Source organism: Pan paniscus, chromosome 6 (genome assembly GCF_029289425.2).
Source record: "Pan paniscus chromosome 6, NHGRI_mPanPan1-v2.0_pri, whole genome shotgun sequence".
In the NCBI taxonomy this organism is placed as follows: Eukaryota; Metazoa; Chordata; class Mammalia; order Primates; family Hominidae; genus Pan; species Pan paniscus.
Window position 1 is genome coordinate 143491317 of NC_073255.2, and position 16166 is coordinate 143507482.

Consider the following 16166-nt stretch of genomic DNA (forward strand, 5'->3'; position numbering starts at 1 on the left):
CATTTGCTGTGACCCAGTGTCTCAGCAAATTCATTCCTAGATATATACTCCAAAAAAAAATACATGCATATGTTCACCAAAAGACATGTTTTAGAATATTCATCAAAGCTTTATTTATAATTGTTCCAAACTGGAATCTACCCAAATGCCCACCAAGACTGGAATAAATATATTGTGGAATATTCACACAGTGGAATTCTATACACCAATGAGAATAAATGATCTACAATTATAGTACACACAACAATATAAATGAATCTCACAAACATAATTTCAAGTGAAAGAAGCTAGATACATGACCAATAATTCCATTTATGTAAAGTTCAAAAATAAGCAAAAAATATGCTGTAAGAAATCAAAATAATGGTTATCTTGGGCAAGAAGGTGAGTAGGTAATGGCTGATGGGGTGTTAGGGAGGCCTTCAGGGGTACTCATAACTGTATTTTTTTAATCTGAGTGCTAGTTCCATGAGCCTATTGAATTTATGAAAATTCATCAAACTGTACATTTATATGTACTTTTTATACATTTGTTTTTGCTTCAATAATTTTTTTACTCTGTAAGATGTAGAATCCTAAGCCACACTCTTTTATTTTCTGTACTCTTTAAAGAATATGTACTTGAAAAAAATCCTTGAAAAGAGAAATATGTACACATTTTACGGTTAATTGTACTACTTGGAAGAATCTCAATTTAACTTTTCTATGAATGCTTTCGGAAGCTAAATAAGTCCAGTTTTGGATTCAGTAGACTACTTATTCAAATTTTCTGGGCTAAACATAGTGTTTGGTGTTTTTATGATTATTACCTTCCAATTGGGCTTTAGATATGTTTATTATGTTATAGATCATGGTTTAGAATGACATTTACCAAGACACAAGAGAGTGATGACAGTGAGAAGTCATTACTTTTGTGAAATCTGCAATTAGGCTCAATTTTTAGCTTCTTGTTCTTGTATGACTTTCATCTAATAATTTTCCAGGAAATTATTTTGTGTCAACCTCAGATAACTGCAACTTTGGCTTGTTCACCAATTTAGAGGATGTTCTATTCTCTGTGCTATGAGGAATTAAACCTAAATTACAGGCTTTATATCTGACATCCAAAAATGAGTGTGTCAATGCTTCAAATACAAGATTCTTTTTACTTTCAGTAATAATTTTCTGGTGTTTCAAGCACAGCTATTGTACTCACTTTGTTTCCTTTAACACCTGAATTATAAACTTTATACAAACTAATTATAGCTTGGTTCTATGCATATAAATTAACATCATTTATAAGCAACACTTACTGAGCTTACTCTAAGCAAATATGTAGTCCAAAACTTTTGTAAGTTCTTGGATCAATAGCTTTAAATCTATTACTGTTATAAATTCTCAGATAGTTTAAAACACATAACAGTACATTCAAATGTCTTATAGAGATATAACAAAAGAAGATGTGAATCTTTAAAAAAAAACTCCAACAACAAAAATTGTAATAAATCAACTTAATCCAATCTCCTACTGCATAGTCAGCAAGCTAAAAAATTATATGATTTCCTTATGTCTTCAATTTTATTCATGCACAAATTCTCTTCTCTTCATTTATCTTACAGCTTTCCCAGACCACACAATATTCTTGGGATGCTGAGAAACCTGGAGAGCTAAACTCACAACGGACCACTCTCAGCTTATATACCTATTCTCACTGTGCATACCTATAATTAATAGCATTTATTTAGTACTTCCTATGTGTCTAGCATTACTACCCTTTGAAAGGGGTAGTTATTAATCTTTATAATATCCCAATAGTTTCTTTCACTAATCACATTTGATAGTTGAGGAAGCAAGGCACAAAGATTTTAAGTAACTTACCTACAGTCTCAACACTTGCAAGTCACAAAGGTATGCATAATAATTCCACCCCAGGCACTGTGACTCCACAACTATTACACTACGCTTCCTCCAACTAATAGGAACTTAGGTACAAAGACAAATTCAGCCCACACAGTACTATCTATGAATCTGGCTCTTGCTGTGCTGTTCACTAATACTCCACTTCTGCCTTCTAGACTCTAATGAAAATTCTAGCCCTGACCTTATTCTGTGGAACAGCCCATACCACTGGTACTCAAATGGAGCACTCTTACTTCCTTTCATGCTATGAAAGAGCAAGAGCTTTAGACCTTTTGTCATCGTCACAGGGGCACCTCGGGTCAGGATTTAGAGAATTCTGAATTTTGATGCATTTTTTTTTGTAGGATATTTTATTGCTGGCAAACTGGTTAATAAGTTGGGCTTGTAGCGCCATCCTAAAAATTCGCTAGATAATTAAAGAATTGATGGAACACAGAGTCCCGAGATAGCACAAAAAACAAATCTCGAGATTTCTGGGAATCTGAAGTTCACAAAAAAGTCAAAATTTATCAAATTGTAAATTAAGATGTTTTCTGAGTCACATGCAAATACAAAATACCGTTTCAAAAATGTTCAAATCATTAGAAAAACTAGACACTATGTATTCTCTAAAATTTATTTACAGTTAATAAGTTAAAAAGCAAAGTACAAGCAGATTATAAATCTCAACCATAAGCACATCAAACTGTCCAGGGAAACACTTTGATTCCATTACAAACAATTGTTTTCTAATGCGCTTAAGACATAACACTCTATCAAAAAATATTTTAAACACACCAATAAATATTAGGCATGTATGTCCATTAAAAACCATTGAAGAGTCCTGTGGCAATCCTTAAAACAATGAAAAACTTTTGAGTTCAAAATTGCTCAGATATTTTGTATTCAAATATTTTTAAAATTTACTTAAGAGTTTTCTAAAAAATAGTACTATCATTTGCACACAGCAGATCAATAGGTGTCAGTCACCAGCTTAAGTTACACTTGTCAATATTCAAACTTGAATAAAATAAACACACATCACAACAGCGACACTTTGCACTATCAACAATGAAGCTTGCCCTCAACAATTATGACGTTACTGGTTTTAGTAACATAAAAATACATTGCTGGTTGACAGGAAGGATAAAAATGACATCAAGAATCTCAAAAAGTTATGTGAGGTGCCGGTCACCACATTTAGGCACTCAGGAATTAAAAATCAAATAAAAGCATAGCAAGGTGATGAATTTCCTCCTGGCTTCCCCCTCTACTTGTGCCATATGAGATAAAAGAGAAGGCAAGAGAATGAACGAAGATCATGAGATTTCTTTCAAAAACTATACACAAGCTAAGCTACAGACTTCACTTCAGAGGAGTAAGTGGATGCCTCATTATAAAGGCCACTATGCCAAGTTTCTTTTCACATTCTGTGACAAAGTACCCTTGAAATACTTTCACTTTCCTATTAGTATACCAGTCAACTATATTAGATGTTGCTTCACATTTTAAAAGTTGTCACATAGGTTTTTACCAAAGGGCAAAAATAAAGATTTTTTACATCTTATTTCACAGACTAGAAATGGCATAATTTTTGAATAGTCCAGATGAATACCATATTGAATTCAAGATGGACAATCAGATCCAAAATGGAATCAGATAGCCCATGTAATCCAAAGAAGCATTTATGTGAGTTCAAGTATGCTAAAGTAACAAGGCATAGGAGAGAAAAATGTCAAGAATCTCAGTTAAAATAAATGAATGGTGTCAGTGGTTATGTTTCAGTGGTGTGCTGAGCAGTTATCCTCCCAGTTAAGCCAAATTTCAAAATCCTCTGGAAAACTATCTAGATAAGCTGCATGTCGAAATTGCATTCTAATATGGCCATTGGGTTTATTTTTCATTATTATAAAACTATATACAATAGTAAAGTTGTACAAATACATTTTTTCCAGGTGCTAGTTAGCTATAAAAGTTAACAATATATTTTTGGGAAGAAAACCCTATGCATCTGAAATACAATTGGCAATGGAAGCTAATAACCAAAAGATATGTCTAAGCTTCCTATCACAAATATAATTTAACACTCTCCATCTTCTAAGGAATTATTCATTTTTATTTACTCATGTGACAGTGTTTGTAGAATGCATTATCATTGAGTAGTGAATAAAAGACTGAGGCTTACTAGAAAACTGGCATCAAGTTATATATATGTGTGTATATATATATAATATTATTTCTTTTAACAAGAACACTGAAATTAAAGTCACAACACTCCTATACAGACTACTAAACTTGAAATACTCATTTCAGAAAGCTATGCCATTTGAATTCTAGGAACGCAAGAGTCAAAATTGTAACTCTCATTATTCTCCTAAAAAGCTGCCAAGCAGAGATAAGCTTTAGTATTAAAGATCTCACATGTCAAGTTCCAGCCCAGTATGGATCGTTTCATGGCAGAATACTTAAATTTGAAATAATAGTGGTACAAAAACACTACTTGACCCTTTAGGTATTGCAGTAAAAGCTGGCTGTGGCACTGCTGGCTAAAAACTATTAAGTTTTCCTGCCACAAATGACCAAAGGCACTTGGATAATCAAGAATTCCACACTGGGCCATATGGTATAAACACTATAAAAGCGTAAAGAAGGGTCAGTATTCTGTGTGGCTCGCCTGTTTGATTCCTGTGGTCTTCAGCTGTCAAAGACCTAGAACTGCAAACATATAACGAGTGGTAAAAAGGTTTAAAAAATGTTGGGACAAAAAAAGTCAACTAAAAGTCAACTAATTTTCATTATGTTTGTAAAACTGATGAATATTAGTCTAGACATTTCTTGTTATCCAACAACAAAAACAAAAAGGAAATAGATTTCGCCCAAAGTAACCTTAACCAGTTATTTGATACCAAGAAATGCCTCCACCCCTCTTGATCATTAATAGTTCTAAGAATTCTAATGGGTATTCTGTTTATCATTTTAGTGATAACGTTTACACACATCCATCTCTCCTATGCAACTCCCATTTTAAAATACATTATCCTTGTAAAATACATTACAAGGATAATGTATTTTAAAAAACTTTAACGCATAATATTCCTGGATTTGTATGTTAGGCCAGGACAGGGGGCCAAATCATCTCCAGTCGGATTCCAGTGACTCCTGTAACCAAAACCAGTTCTTCACAATTTATTCATTTTTTTAATCACACACCATATGGTTTCAATGCATTTTTTTATTCAATTCAAAAGAATTTAACAAGTTAACTTTTCCCAAACAAAAGTTTTCATGTGTATTCTACCGTTTTTAGGAGCTCAGTAAATATAAACATTGTTTCAATACAAAACCTTTAAAAACACCTTGAAAATGTTTAAACAGTTGTATTTTGCATGTCTTTGTTTGTAATCACTGAGCCCATACAAATCCTTGCACTACTAACAGTCACAAGCTTGAACCTCTTAAAAAATATCCTCGATCAAAGCTTTGGAATCCAGAAAAAATTAGGAAACGAGTGGGCTTCAGAATACCCTGAGCACAAACTAGTGCAACACCACATGTTCGAACTTCTGTCCAGAAAGAGGGGTGACAGTGAAATAGAAAAAGGGGGAGATAAAGAACAAGTAAATTCTGGCTTTATTACACAAGCACGAAACCAAATTCCTTTGGAAAAATAATGTCTTCGGAGGACTTCCAGACCAGTGAGGTAGAGTCCAACAGTGAGAAAACGGATCTGCCCCTAAGGTCCTGGAGACGTCTCAATCGGGGGTCAGGAAGAAAGGGACCTCCCCTGCGGGTCCAGCTGTCCCCTCCCTCCGCAGGCTGGGTACGGGAGGCAGCAGAGGACACACCTGCCCCGGCGTCCAAGACGACCGCGCCGCGGCCCGGGACAGGGACAACCATCCGGCAACTTCTTCGCGCGTAAAGTGCACTGGGGGCCGGGGTCCTGGCCGGATCTGTAAACACTCGACTGACACTTGTTCATTCCTCCGGGCGGAAGGTCTGTCCCAAGGTCGGGGCCGGCAGGAGGCGCCCTGGAGGCCGCGCCTCATGCCCGGGGCACCGGGAAGCGGCGGAGCCTCACCGTGGGTTCCAGGTTCACTCGCAGGACCTGGCGCGCCCTGCGCCGCGCTGCCGCCAGGCTGCGCTCGCCCCACACGTCGCTGCCGACACGGATGGTGGGGAAGGTGGTCAGCGTCGGGGTGGCCGCCCTCCAGATCTCCTCCAAGGTGCGGCCCCCGAAGCAGGGCCCGGGGGCCACGGGCTTGGCCGGGCAGCTCTCCTCGGGGGGCGGCGGCGGTGGGGGTGGCGGCCGGGGCTTCCTCCTGCGGGCAGCGGCCGCCCGGGCTCCGCGGCGCCTCCTCCTGGCCGCTGCGCGCGGAACCGGCCGGCGCGCCTGGCCGCGGGCTGTGGGGGGCCCCGGGGGGTCGGGTACCAGGGCCCGGCAGGAGGAGTAGCCGTAGACGTCCTTGCTGCGCAGGATGTGCGGGGAGAACTGGTGCTTGAGGCTGCAGAGGAAGCTCCAGAGCTCCGCGTCCGAGCTCATGAACTCCGTGCTGCGGGGCATGAAGAGCTTGAAGGCGTCGCCCAGCGCCTTGGTGCTGTCAGCCAGCGACAGTTGCGACCGCGAGTACACCACCTTCTCCTCCCGCGCCTCCAACCCAGCCCCGTCTTCTGCCCTGAAGTCGCCGCCCCGGGCGGCCGTGGCCGGGGCGACCGGGGGCCGGCGCCGCCGCCTCTTCATGCTGCGCCGCACAGAAGGCCGCTCGGGGCCGCTCACGCTCGCCGGGTCCCACTACTGCCGCCGCCGTCCCAGTCCGCGTTGGCTCCGCGGCGGCGGCCGCTGCTGGCGTCTCTCGCTACTTTTCTCGCCTCCGCCGCCGCCCCTCCCCCTCCGAGGGCGGAGGACGCGGGCGAATATCCTGCCGCCCGGTACAAGATGGCGGCCGGCGCCCACCCCTGGGCTTTGTCATTGGACGGCGCCTCGCCCCCCTGGTTTCTTCTTTCTTCTCCTCTCTTGCCTCTTTTCGCCGGCTGCCTTTCTTTAAATGTGCCCGCCTCAGGCCCCTCCCACCGCAGCCCCGACTCCACCCATTGGGTGCTCTCAGAAGAGGGGCGGGGACTGATGGGGGAGAGGCCAGTTCCTGGAAGATGGTGCTGGGGTGGGTGATGGCCTTTGAACGTAAGTCAACGGTTGGGTGGATCTAGGAGGGCTGCCACGTCTAGAGTAAGAGGGTGGATGTTGGCTACACCATGAGAAGAGTGACTCTTAGAGTGAGGGGGTGTGCAGTTGTGGATTGAGCTGGGAGCTCTACCAGTGTGGATAACAAAGGGAGATTTCCCTGAAGGATGTTCCTGGTATCATCACAGCTAGGGAATTTGGGTTTAAGTCTAGGGGAAATGGGCCTTTCGCAATTCCCATCCACCCTCTCAAAGGCCTCTTCCGGCATCTTCATTCAAAACTCTTCCCTGTCTTGACCCCAGCCCATCTCAAGAAGCCAGTAGTAATCCAGAATCATTCAGGTAATGTGCGTGGCTGGCAGCTGAGAGATTTTAGTCTCCCTCTGGACACTGGAGCCATCTTCATATTTAAGAGAGACCCTGCTTATCCAGAAAGCAAAACATGTCATACCCTATAAAACTAAATACTCTTTGCTCAAGTTGATCAAAGATCTATTACAATAAAGCCATTCTGCGAAAAGAAAATATAGTTTTAAATACACAGTTCTTTATGGATGCCAATTCGTTTTTCATTTAGTTTTAAAATGTCAAAGCCACCCCTATCATTTAGAAAGGATGCATCATCGCAGACAACAGATAAGGTTTCGTTGAAAAACACAAATTGTTCAAAACACATTACCTTTTGTATTGGGAGGAGAGTAGTGGACATCCTTTAGTCATCTTTTCTGTCCTCTATACCTAACTCAATTCCTGTCAGGTAGTGGGCACTCTATGTGTTTGCCGAATGAATCAATGAAATACCACCGATTATCCCAAATAGAGTCAGAAATGTTGAAACTGCTTAGAACAGGACAATTAGATATTTTATATTGCAATTTTCACAGAACTCCTTTAAATTTCTTAAGGTTAAAAAAAAAAATCTCCTGACACTTAGAACTTTGAGGTGGGCATGTGGATTTTACCCAGGAAACATCTTATTTTGCAGTAGTGAACAAATAAAGTATAGGAGTTTTGTGATTTACATGTAGTTGCTAATGGTTTCCTCAAATATTTGACCTGAAAGAGACCTAGTTCATTCTCCTTATTTAACAGGTGAGGAAATCTGTACCCATAGAGGTTCAGTAATACAGCTTGCTGATAGCAGAACTGGGATTCTAAATCCTTCGATTTCTGATCTAGTGATCTTTGTATTTCACTGAAGGTTTTTCAAACTGTGCTGTCCAGACTCTAAGGAATTCAATAGAACATGCTTTATGCATAAGTAGAATGACGAAGGACAGAGCTGTACCCCTATTCCTACTTCCACCCCACCCAGAATTGAGCAGTTTTTCTCTGTCTTATAATAGATTTATGAATAATATTTTGTTTGTTCAGTTTCAGTAAAACCTAAAATAAATAATTTGAAAGCTCTACACCAGAGATGTCAAATTCTTGAAAGCTCTCACCACACAATGAGTTTATGGCAAAAATAAAACTCCACACAATGGGCTTATGGCAAAAATAAAACATCTAACCAGGAACCAGCTCTCTAGCAAAATCATGGTAACTTTCTGAATAGAAAATCATTTTCCTAGAAAAGCACACTCTGATCTCAGAACAAGATTACAGAGCCAAATACCAGCTTCCTAAATCCTTATAAAGGAATGATATAGCAACAACTCTACATCACAATTTGCTCTTTCCGTAATTCTGAGACACATGGTAAAGTGAAATTTGAATAATTTCCATTGGAATACCCAAAATCTAGAGTGAGCCATGGGAAAGTTAGGGGGGCTTCATAATAAAAAGCAAGGATAAAACAAGGATTAAAGTAGACCTGGCTTTTCATATTGGAATCCCCTCCCTTCCTTGATAATAATCATTTTATAAATTCTTCAGGGTCTTTGCCACATAAATATATTCCAGACATTTACATAAATGTATAGAACTTATTTCAATTAAGAAGATAAACCTTTTTTAAACACAATTTTGGTTCTAAGAAAACATAAGATCTCAACTTGCCAAGTATTCAAGAGTTCATTTTATAATGCATGCTCATTTAATTTACTTAAAACCAAACAATATTTTTTATGAAATACTTTTAGGAACTAATATCGTGATAAAGTGCTTATGTTATCGTATACATTTAAATTTGACATTATTTGCTCTATTCTGTTTCCTCTATTATTTTTAATTTTTTCTTGACCTCCACCTTTTAATTAACTCTAATAGTCTTGCAAATGGTTCCTTATCTGTTCTCCATAAATAAGCAAAATTTACACATAGAAATAATGTATCTCTTCTAGTTCCTGAGACTTGAGATACTATGAAGTTTATGGAAAGTTGGCAAATTAAATTTTTGCTCTTGAGTAATGATATTTTACAACCCTTAGTTTATTCCTTTACCTCTCAAGGGTAATAATGCCTCCTATGTCTGCTAAATAAGTGATGAATAATAATAAACAAAAAAAGCTGTATGTATTTACTTTCTGTATTCAATATTTATGTAGTTAAAAAATAAATCCAAGCCGAATAAAGTGATGGGGAAAATTAAATAAAATGTATGTTTTAGCTACCCAGAAGTATTGCTTTAGAATCCAATTTCTATAAGATAATCTGCCTCTTGAAAAGTGGCCAAAAAAATTTTGAAAATCTATATAAGTGGTTGCAAACATCAGCTCTGGAATCAAATAAACTTGGGGTCAATTATATCTTTACAAAAAAAATATTCTTAGACACATTTTTCACCTTTCTGAGCCTCAGCATTCTCATCTATAAAATGAGTATAACTTCTAACTTCAAAGTTTTAAGAACTGGACGAGAGAATATTCATAAAACACTTACTGTAGTGCCTGGAACACAGCATTCAATAAAAGCTATTCCTATTTGTCTTATTTATTTTTGAGGATTTTACTTGGTTTAATCAATATATTTTAAGCCCTGTATTACAGAATGTCTACATATTTTTTTAAAGTAGTGGCATTGATGAGAAGAAAATAAAAACTTTACAGCTAGAAGAAACTTAGAGATCATCTAATGAGTCCAATATTGTTAATTCAGATGAGAATTCTGAGATGCCAAGAGATCTGCCTAAGGTCACAGAGCTGTACAGTGGAAGATTCTGAGCTAGAACGTAGATCTCTAACTCTAGTTCAGAATTGTTTCTAACATTCTACATTTTGTACTTAACCAAGGAGATAGCATTAATTGCTGGCTTAAATGATGTTAAATATAGCATGATTCAGCAAGAAAAAACTCAGCCTTGTCATTAGACCTATTCTAAAAGTAATTTAGATTTTTATACAAAAGTTAGCTCAAACCCTGATATGCTCTACAACGGCTTAATGTGAAAAACATAAAGACCATATAAACTGAGAGGATAGGACTTTTTTTTGCTTATAGGAATACCTGTACTTTCCCTATTTTTCCCGCTAATTGCAACTAAAAACCTTGGATGTTATATATAAAGTATACATAAGAAGACTCTGAAAAATGGAGAAGAGAAGGCAGACAGGCTGGAGACCTCAGAGAACCCAAAGAAGGGCATAGCAGTGAGTTCCCTGGGTCTCCTTTCTTCTTCTTTTCTCTTTCTCTAGCAAATCTGAGACTGGGTGCTAGACAAGCTAACAACCCCAAAATGCCAACAGATGCAAACATAAAAAGCCCCAACAAAATCTTCTTCTCTGTAGCTACAGGACCGGGAAAGGAGGGGCAGCCTAACAAAACGGAAAGCTTTTAGAAAATAATTTTCCTACTGCTGCAAAACACCATAGAAAAAAACTATGACTTCTACCCTTGCCAGGCTATAAAAAGGCACCCCCACCACCTCTGCTAGGGTGGTATGAGAGGAGGCTGGATAAGAAATCAGGACTTTAATCCTTGTTGGGCAGTAAACAGGCAATCTGTACCCACGGTGTCAGTGGAGACCATGTGGTGAATATAACAAGACAATCCTACCCACCTTCTCGGCCCTAGTGAGAAGCCAGAATTCCTACCCCCATTCAGCAGTAATGAGGGGCTCCTTTCCCCATTTCAGGTATCAGTGGAAACAGAGGAGAAATCTGGACTCTGACTTGGCAGTATTGAGGCAGTGCCCACCCCACCCCCATTAGGACAGTGTCAGAAAAACAGCTAAAACATTTAAATAAGATCCAGAGTTGTATAATGTAATACCCAAAACATTCAGGTTTCAATAAGAGATTACTTACCAGAAAGCTCTCAAACTGAATGAAGAAAGATTATCAGTAGATGCCAACATTGAGATGAGAAAGATGTTAGAATTATATAAAAAAGATTTTAAGCAGCCATCAAAAAATATTTCAATAAGCAATTATGAACTCTCTTAAATGAAAAATACAAAGCTACTTCAAAGAAATAGAAAATCTCAGCAAAGAATCAAGAGATATAAAAAAGAACCAGATGAAAATTTTAGAATTGAAAAAAAAATACAACCACCAACATAAAAAGCTCAGTGGATGGGCTCAACATTAGAATAGAGGACAGAGGAAATAATTGGTGAACTTGAAGATAGAATAATAGATATTATCCAACCTGAACAGAGAACAAATAGGCTGATTTTTTCAAAAGCCCTCAGGGGCCTCTGGGACTATAAGATCTAATATTTGTGTCATTAGAGATCTGGAAAGAGAGGAGAAAAAATATGAGGCTGGAAAAATTACTTAAAGAAAGAATGGCTGAAAATGTTCCAAATTTGCAAAAGACATAAATCCACAGATTCAAGAACAAACCCAAATAAGATTAACCCAAAGAAATCTACATCAAGGTACATCAAAGTCAGCTGGGCATGGTGCCTCACGCCTGTAATCCCAGCGCTTTGGGAGGCCGAGGGGGGCAGATCACAAGGTCAGGAGATCAAGACCATCCTGGCTAACCCAGTGAAACCCCATCTCTACTAAAAATATAAAAAATTAGCCAGGCATGGTGGCAAGCGCCTGTAGTCCCAGCTACTCGGGAGGCTGAGGCAGGAGAATGGCATAAACCCAGGAGGTGGAGCTTGCAGTGAGCCAAGATGGTGCCACTGCACTCCAGCCTGGGCAACAGAGAGAGACTGTGTCTTAAAAAAAAAAAAAAAAAAAAAGAAACATCAAAGTCAAACTTCTGAAAACTAGAGATTGGATTAAGTTAAGTTTGTACTTAATCCAAGGAGATTAAGATCCAAGAAAAAATACTGAAAACAGCTAGATAAAAACAACAGTTTACTTACGAGAGAAAAGCAATTCAAATGACAGCAGATTTCTCACCAGAAACCATGGAGGCCAGAAGGAAGTGGCCTTTTTTCACATGCTGAAAGAAAAGAACTGTCAACTCAAATTCCTATATTGAGTGAAATAATCCTTTAAGAATGAAAAGAAGATCAAGACATTCTCACATGAAGGAAAACAGAGTATTTGTTGCCAGTGGACCTACGCTAAAGAATGACTAGCAGAAGTTCTCTAAATAGAAAGGAAACAATAAAAGAAGGATTCTTGGAATATTAGAATGGAAGAAAGAACATGGTAAGCAAAAACTTGGGTAAACAGAATAGACTTTCCTTCTCCTCTTTAGTTTTCAAAATTATGTTTGATGGTTGTTATGGACTGAATATTTGTGCCCTCCCAAAATTTATATCTTGAAGCCCTAATCCCCAGTGTGACTGTATTTGGAGATACGGCCTATGAGGAGGTGATAAAGGTTAAATAAAGGTCATAAGAGTAGGACCCTAATCCAGAAGGGCTGGTGCTCTTATAAGAAAAGAAAGATGTCAGAGGTCTCTCCTTTGCCACTATATGAGGATACAGTAAGAAGGCAGCCATCTGCAAGCCAAGAAGAGAGCCTTCACAGGGAACCAAATTGGTTGGCACCTTGATCTTAGATTTCCCCATGTCTGGAACTATGAGAAAATAAATTTCTATTTTTTAAGCCACACAGTCTGTGATATTTTATTATGGCAGCCCAAGCAGACTAATCCAATGGTTGAAGTAAAAATTAGTAACACTGATGTGGCTCTGTATGTATGTAGACAAAATATTTTAAACAAATATGTTAAGAGTCAGGATAAATGGACATAAAGAAAGATAAGGTTTCTATATTTCACTAGAATTGGTAAAAATGACACCAGTAGTCTGGGATAAGTTATGTATATACAGTTAATCCTTGAACAATGTGGGGATTAGAAGCACTGACTCCCTATGCAGTTGAAAATCCAAGTTTAACTTTTGATTCCCTAAAAATTTAACTACTAACAGCCTAACTGTTGACTAGAAACCTTACCAATAACATAAAGAGTTGATTAACAATATTTTGCATAAATATTATATACTGTATTGTTACAGTAAAGCAAACTAAAGAAAAGAAAATGTTATTAAGAAAATCATGTGGCCTGTAATCCCAGCACTTTGGGAGGCCGAGGCAGGCGGATCACAAGGTCAGGAGATCGAGACCATCCTGGCTAACACGGTGAAACCCCATCACTACTAAAAAAAAAAAATACAAAAAATTAGCCAGGCGTGGTGGTGGGCGCCTGTAGTCGCAGCTACTCATGAGGCTGACACAGGAGAATGGTGTGAACCCAGGAGGCAGAGCTTGCTGTGAGCCGAGATCGCGCCACTGCACTCCAGCCTGGGCAACAGGGCAAAACTGCGTCTCAAAAAAAAAAAAAAAAAAAATCATGTGGAAGAGTCATCATATTCATTAATCACTATTAATCACATCACTATTCATTAAGTAGAAGTGGGTCATCATAAAGGTCTTCTTCCTCTTCATCTTCATCTTACATTGAGTAGGCTGAGGAAGAAGAGGAAGAAGAGGGATTGGTCTTGCTGTCTCAAGGTGGCAGAGGTGAAAAGAGGTGGAGAGGGTGGTACGGAAAACAGGAAAGGCAGGCACACTTGTAACTTTAATTTAAAAAAATCCATATAGAAGTGGACTCTCACAGTTCCAATCTGTGTTGTTGAAGGGTCAACTGTGTAGTGTAACACCTAGAGCAACCACTGAAAAAGCTATAGAAAGATATGTTCAAAAACATTACAGATAAATCAAAATAGAATTCTAAAAAAAGTTTAATGCACGGAAAGAAAAAAATAGAGAAATGCAAAACAGAATAAAGAGGAAACAAACCAAAAGGATTAGGCTATAACATAATATTTTGTATCAGTGCTTATTTATCAGTGATTGATCAGAAATTGCCCAAATTGGAAATGGACCAACAAATTGGCCAGACCTGAAATTAGCTAGGCCTGATATTAACCAAAATCCTAAGGAACAAAGGGAAAAAGGTTTTTTTTCACGTTTAGTCCAAAACCTAGTTCTGTTTTCTTTTACCCATTGCCCTGTCTCCTAGAACTTCATAGAACGAATCTCCAAAAGTAAATTTTAGATTATGTCAAAACTGCAATGTAAGCAATTTCTTTATATTGTTAACTCATATTAAATTTAAAGCCAACTAGAAACCATTTTTTCCCATATGAATTACTGCAAAATTAAGTGTGCCCTGAACTATACCGTACTTGGAGCAGGGTCTCCAACTTTTTTGGCACCAGGGGCCAGTTTTGTGGAAGACATTTTTTCCACGGACACCTCAGATCATTAGACATTAGTTAGATTCTTATAAGGAGCATGGAACCCAGATCCCTTTGCATGTGCAGTTCACAATAGCGATCATGCTCCTATGAGAACCTAATGCCACTGCTGATCTGACAGGAGGCAGAGCTCAGAGAGTAATGCTTGCTCACCTGCTGCTCACTTCCTGCTGTGCAGACTGGCTCCTAACAAGTCATAGACTGGTACCAGTCCACGGCCCATGGGTCGGCAACCCCTGACTTAGATGACTTTACATTTATCTCTGTTAAATTTCATTTTGTTGATTTCAGTACAACATTCCTACCTATTGTGGTACTCTTGGATCTAAATTCTATAATATCTGATTTTGATTAATCCTTTTAGTAAATTAGACCAGCATCCTTCCACCTTAAACCAAGTCACCAATGGCACTACCGGTTGGAACAGACTCAATGACAAAGACCTGTGTCACTCTACTGGAGACTTGATCATACTGACACACACCCATCTGTAAGCACTTTTTGCTTACGGTTGGCCCACTAGCCTCAAGACTTTTGTTATTATCACCCAGATCACAATTTATTATCCAGGAAGGTATTAAAAGAAACATTGTCAAATTTTGTTGAAATCAAAATATGCTGTGTCTATGAGTTTTCCCCTAACCTACTAAACCTGATAAACCTATTAAAAATAAAATGAATTCATCCCATAATTTTTTATAAGGTCTCAGACTATTCGATATCAATAGTGGACCACACTTGTACTCTCCTCTCGCTTAATAATTTTGGAGCTCCACTCTAATTACATGCAAAAATAATTAGCCAGTTTGACACTATTAGTATCAGATTAGAAGAATATTAACATATTAAATCATAAACATGGAAAAAAGATCTAAGTACTATAATTAAACAAGAGTCGACAAATTCATATTATTACTTTAAAAACAATATGATGCTTTTAGACACGTAAGTAGGATGCATAAGTAGGCGTATAAAATTCCAGAATCATAAAATAATCTTAAAAAATTTTTTACTCAATACCACCCAGATTAAACCCCTAAAACACAGTCCTGTCCCTTTAGTGCTCAGAAATCCTGAGTGGATCTACATTGCCTACCAAATTGAGAACAACCTCTGTAACCTGCTATTCAAAAGCCTTCAAATTATGACACTATCCAGCTTTTAGGACCCATTTATGCCTAGGCCAGAGCAAAACTTCCCACCAAACTTTACCTCAACATGTTCCTAGAATGCCTATTAATTCAGTCATTCAAATAACTTATTGAGAATCTGCTATAGCTGGAAAGCTGGGAATAAACTGTGAGCAAATTGTATCGGGAATTTGCTTCATGATGCTTATAGACTAGTATATTAGTTACCACAAACTTGGTGGCTTAAAACAACACAAATTTATCATTTTGCCATCATTCTTGAGGTCAGAAGTTCAATATTTTTTTTGAGACAAGGTCTTACTCTGTCTCCCAGGTTGGAGGGCAGTGGCACCATCTCGGCTCATTACATCCCTGTCTCCCCAGGCTTAGGTGATCCTCCCACCTAAGCCTCCTGAGTAGCTGGGAT

At 38.7% G+C, this 16166-nt stretch overlaps 1 protein-coding gene across 1 annotated transcript; it reads right to left on the reverse strand.

Annotated features, from left to right (window-relative positions):
* Positions 1–2499: 2499 nt before the first annotated feature.
* CCDC71L (coiled-coil domain containing 71 like) lies at positions 2500–12451 on the reverse strand. Its single transcript, XM_063606329.1, has one exon. It carries the CDS (start codon positions 6614–6616, stop codon positions 5921–5923), a length of 696 nt encoding a protein of 231 aa, XP_063462399.1. The 5' UTR covers positions 6617–12451; the 3' UTR covers positions 2500–5920.
* Between the last annotated feature and the right edge of the window lie 3715 nt (positions 12452–16166).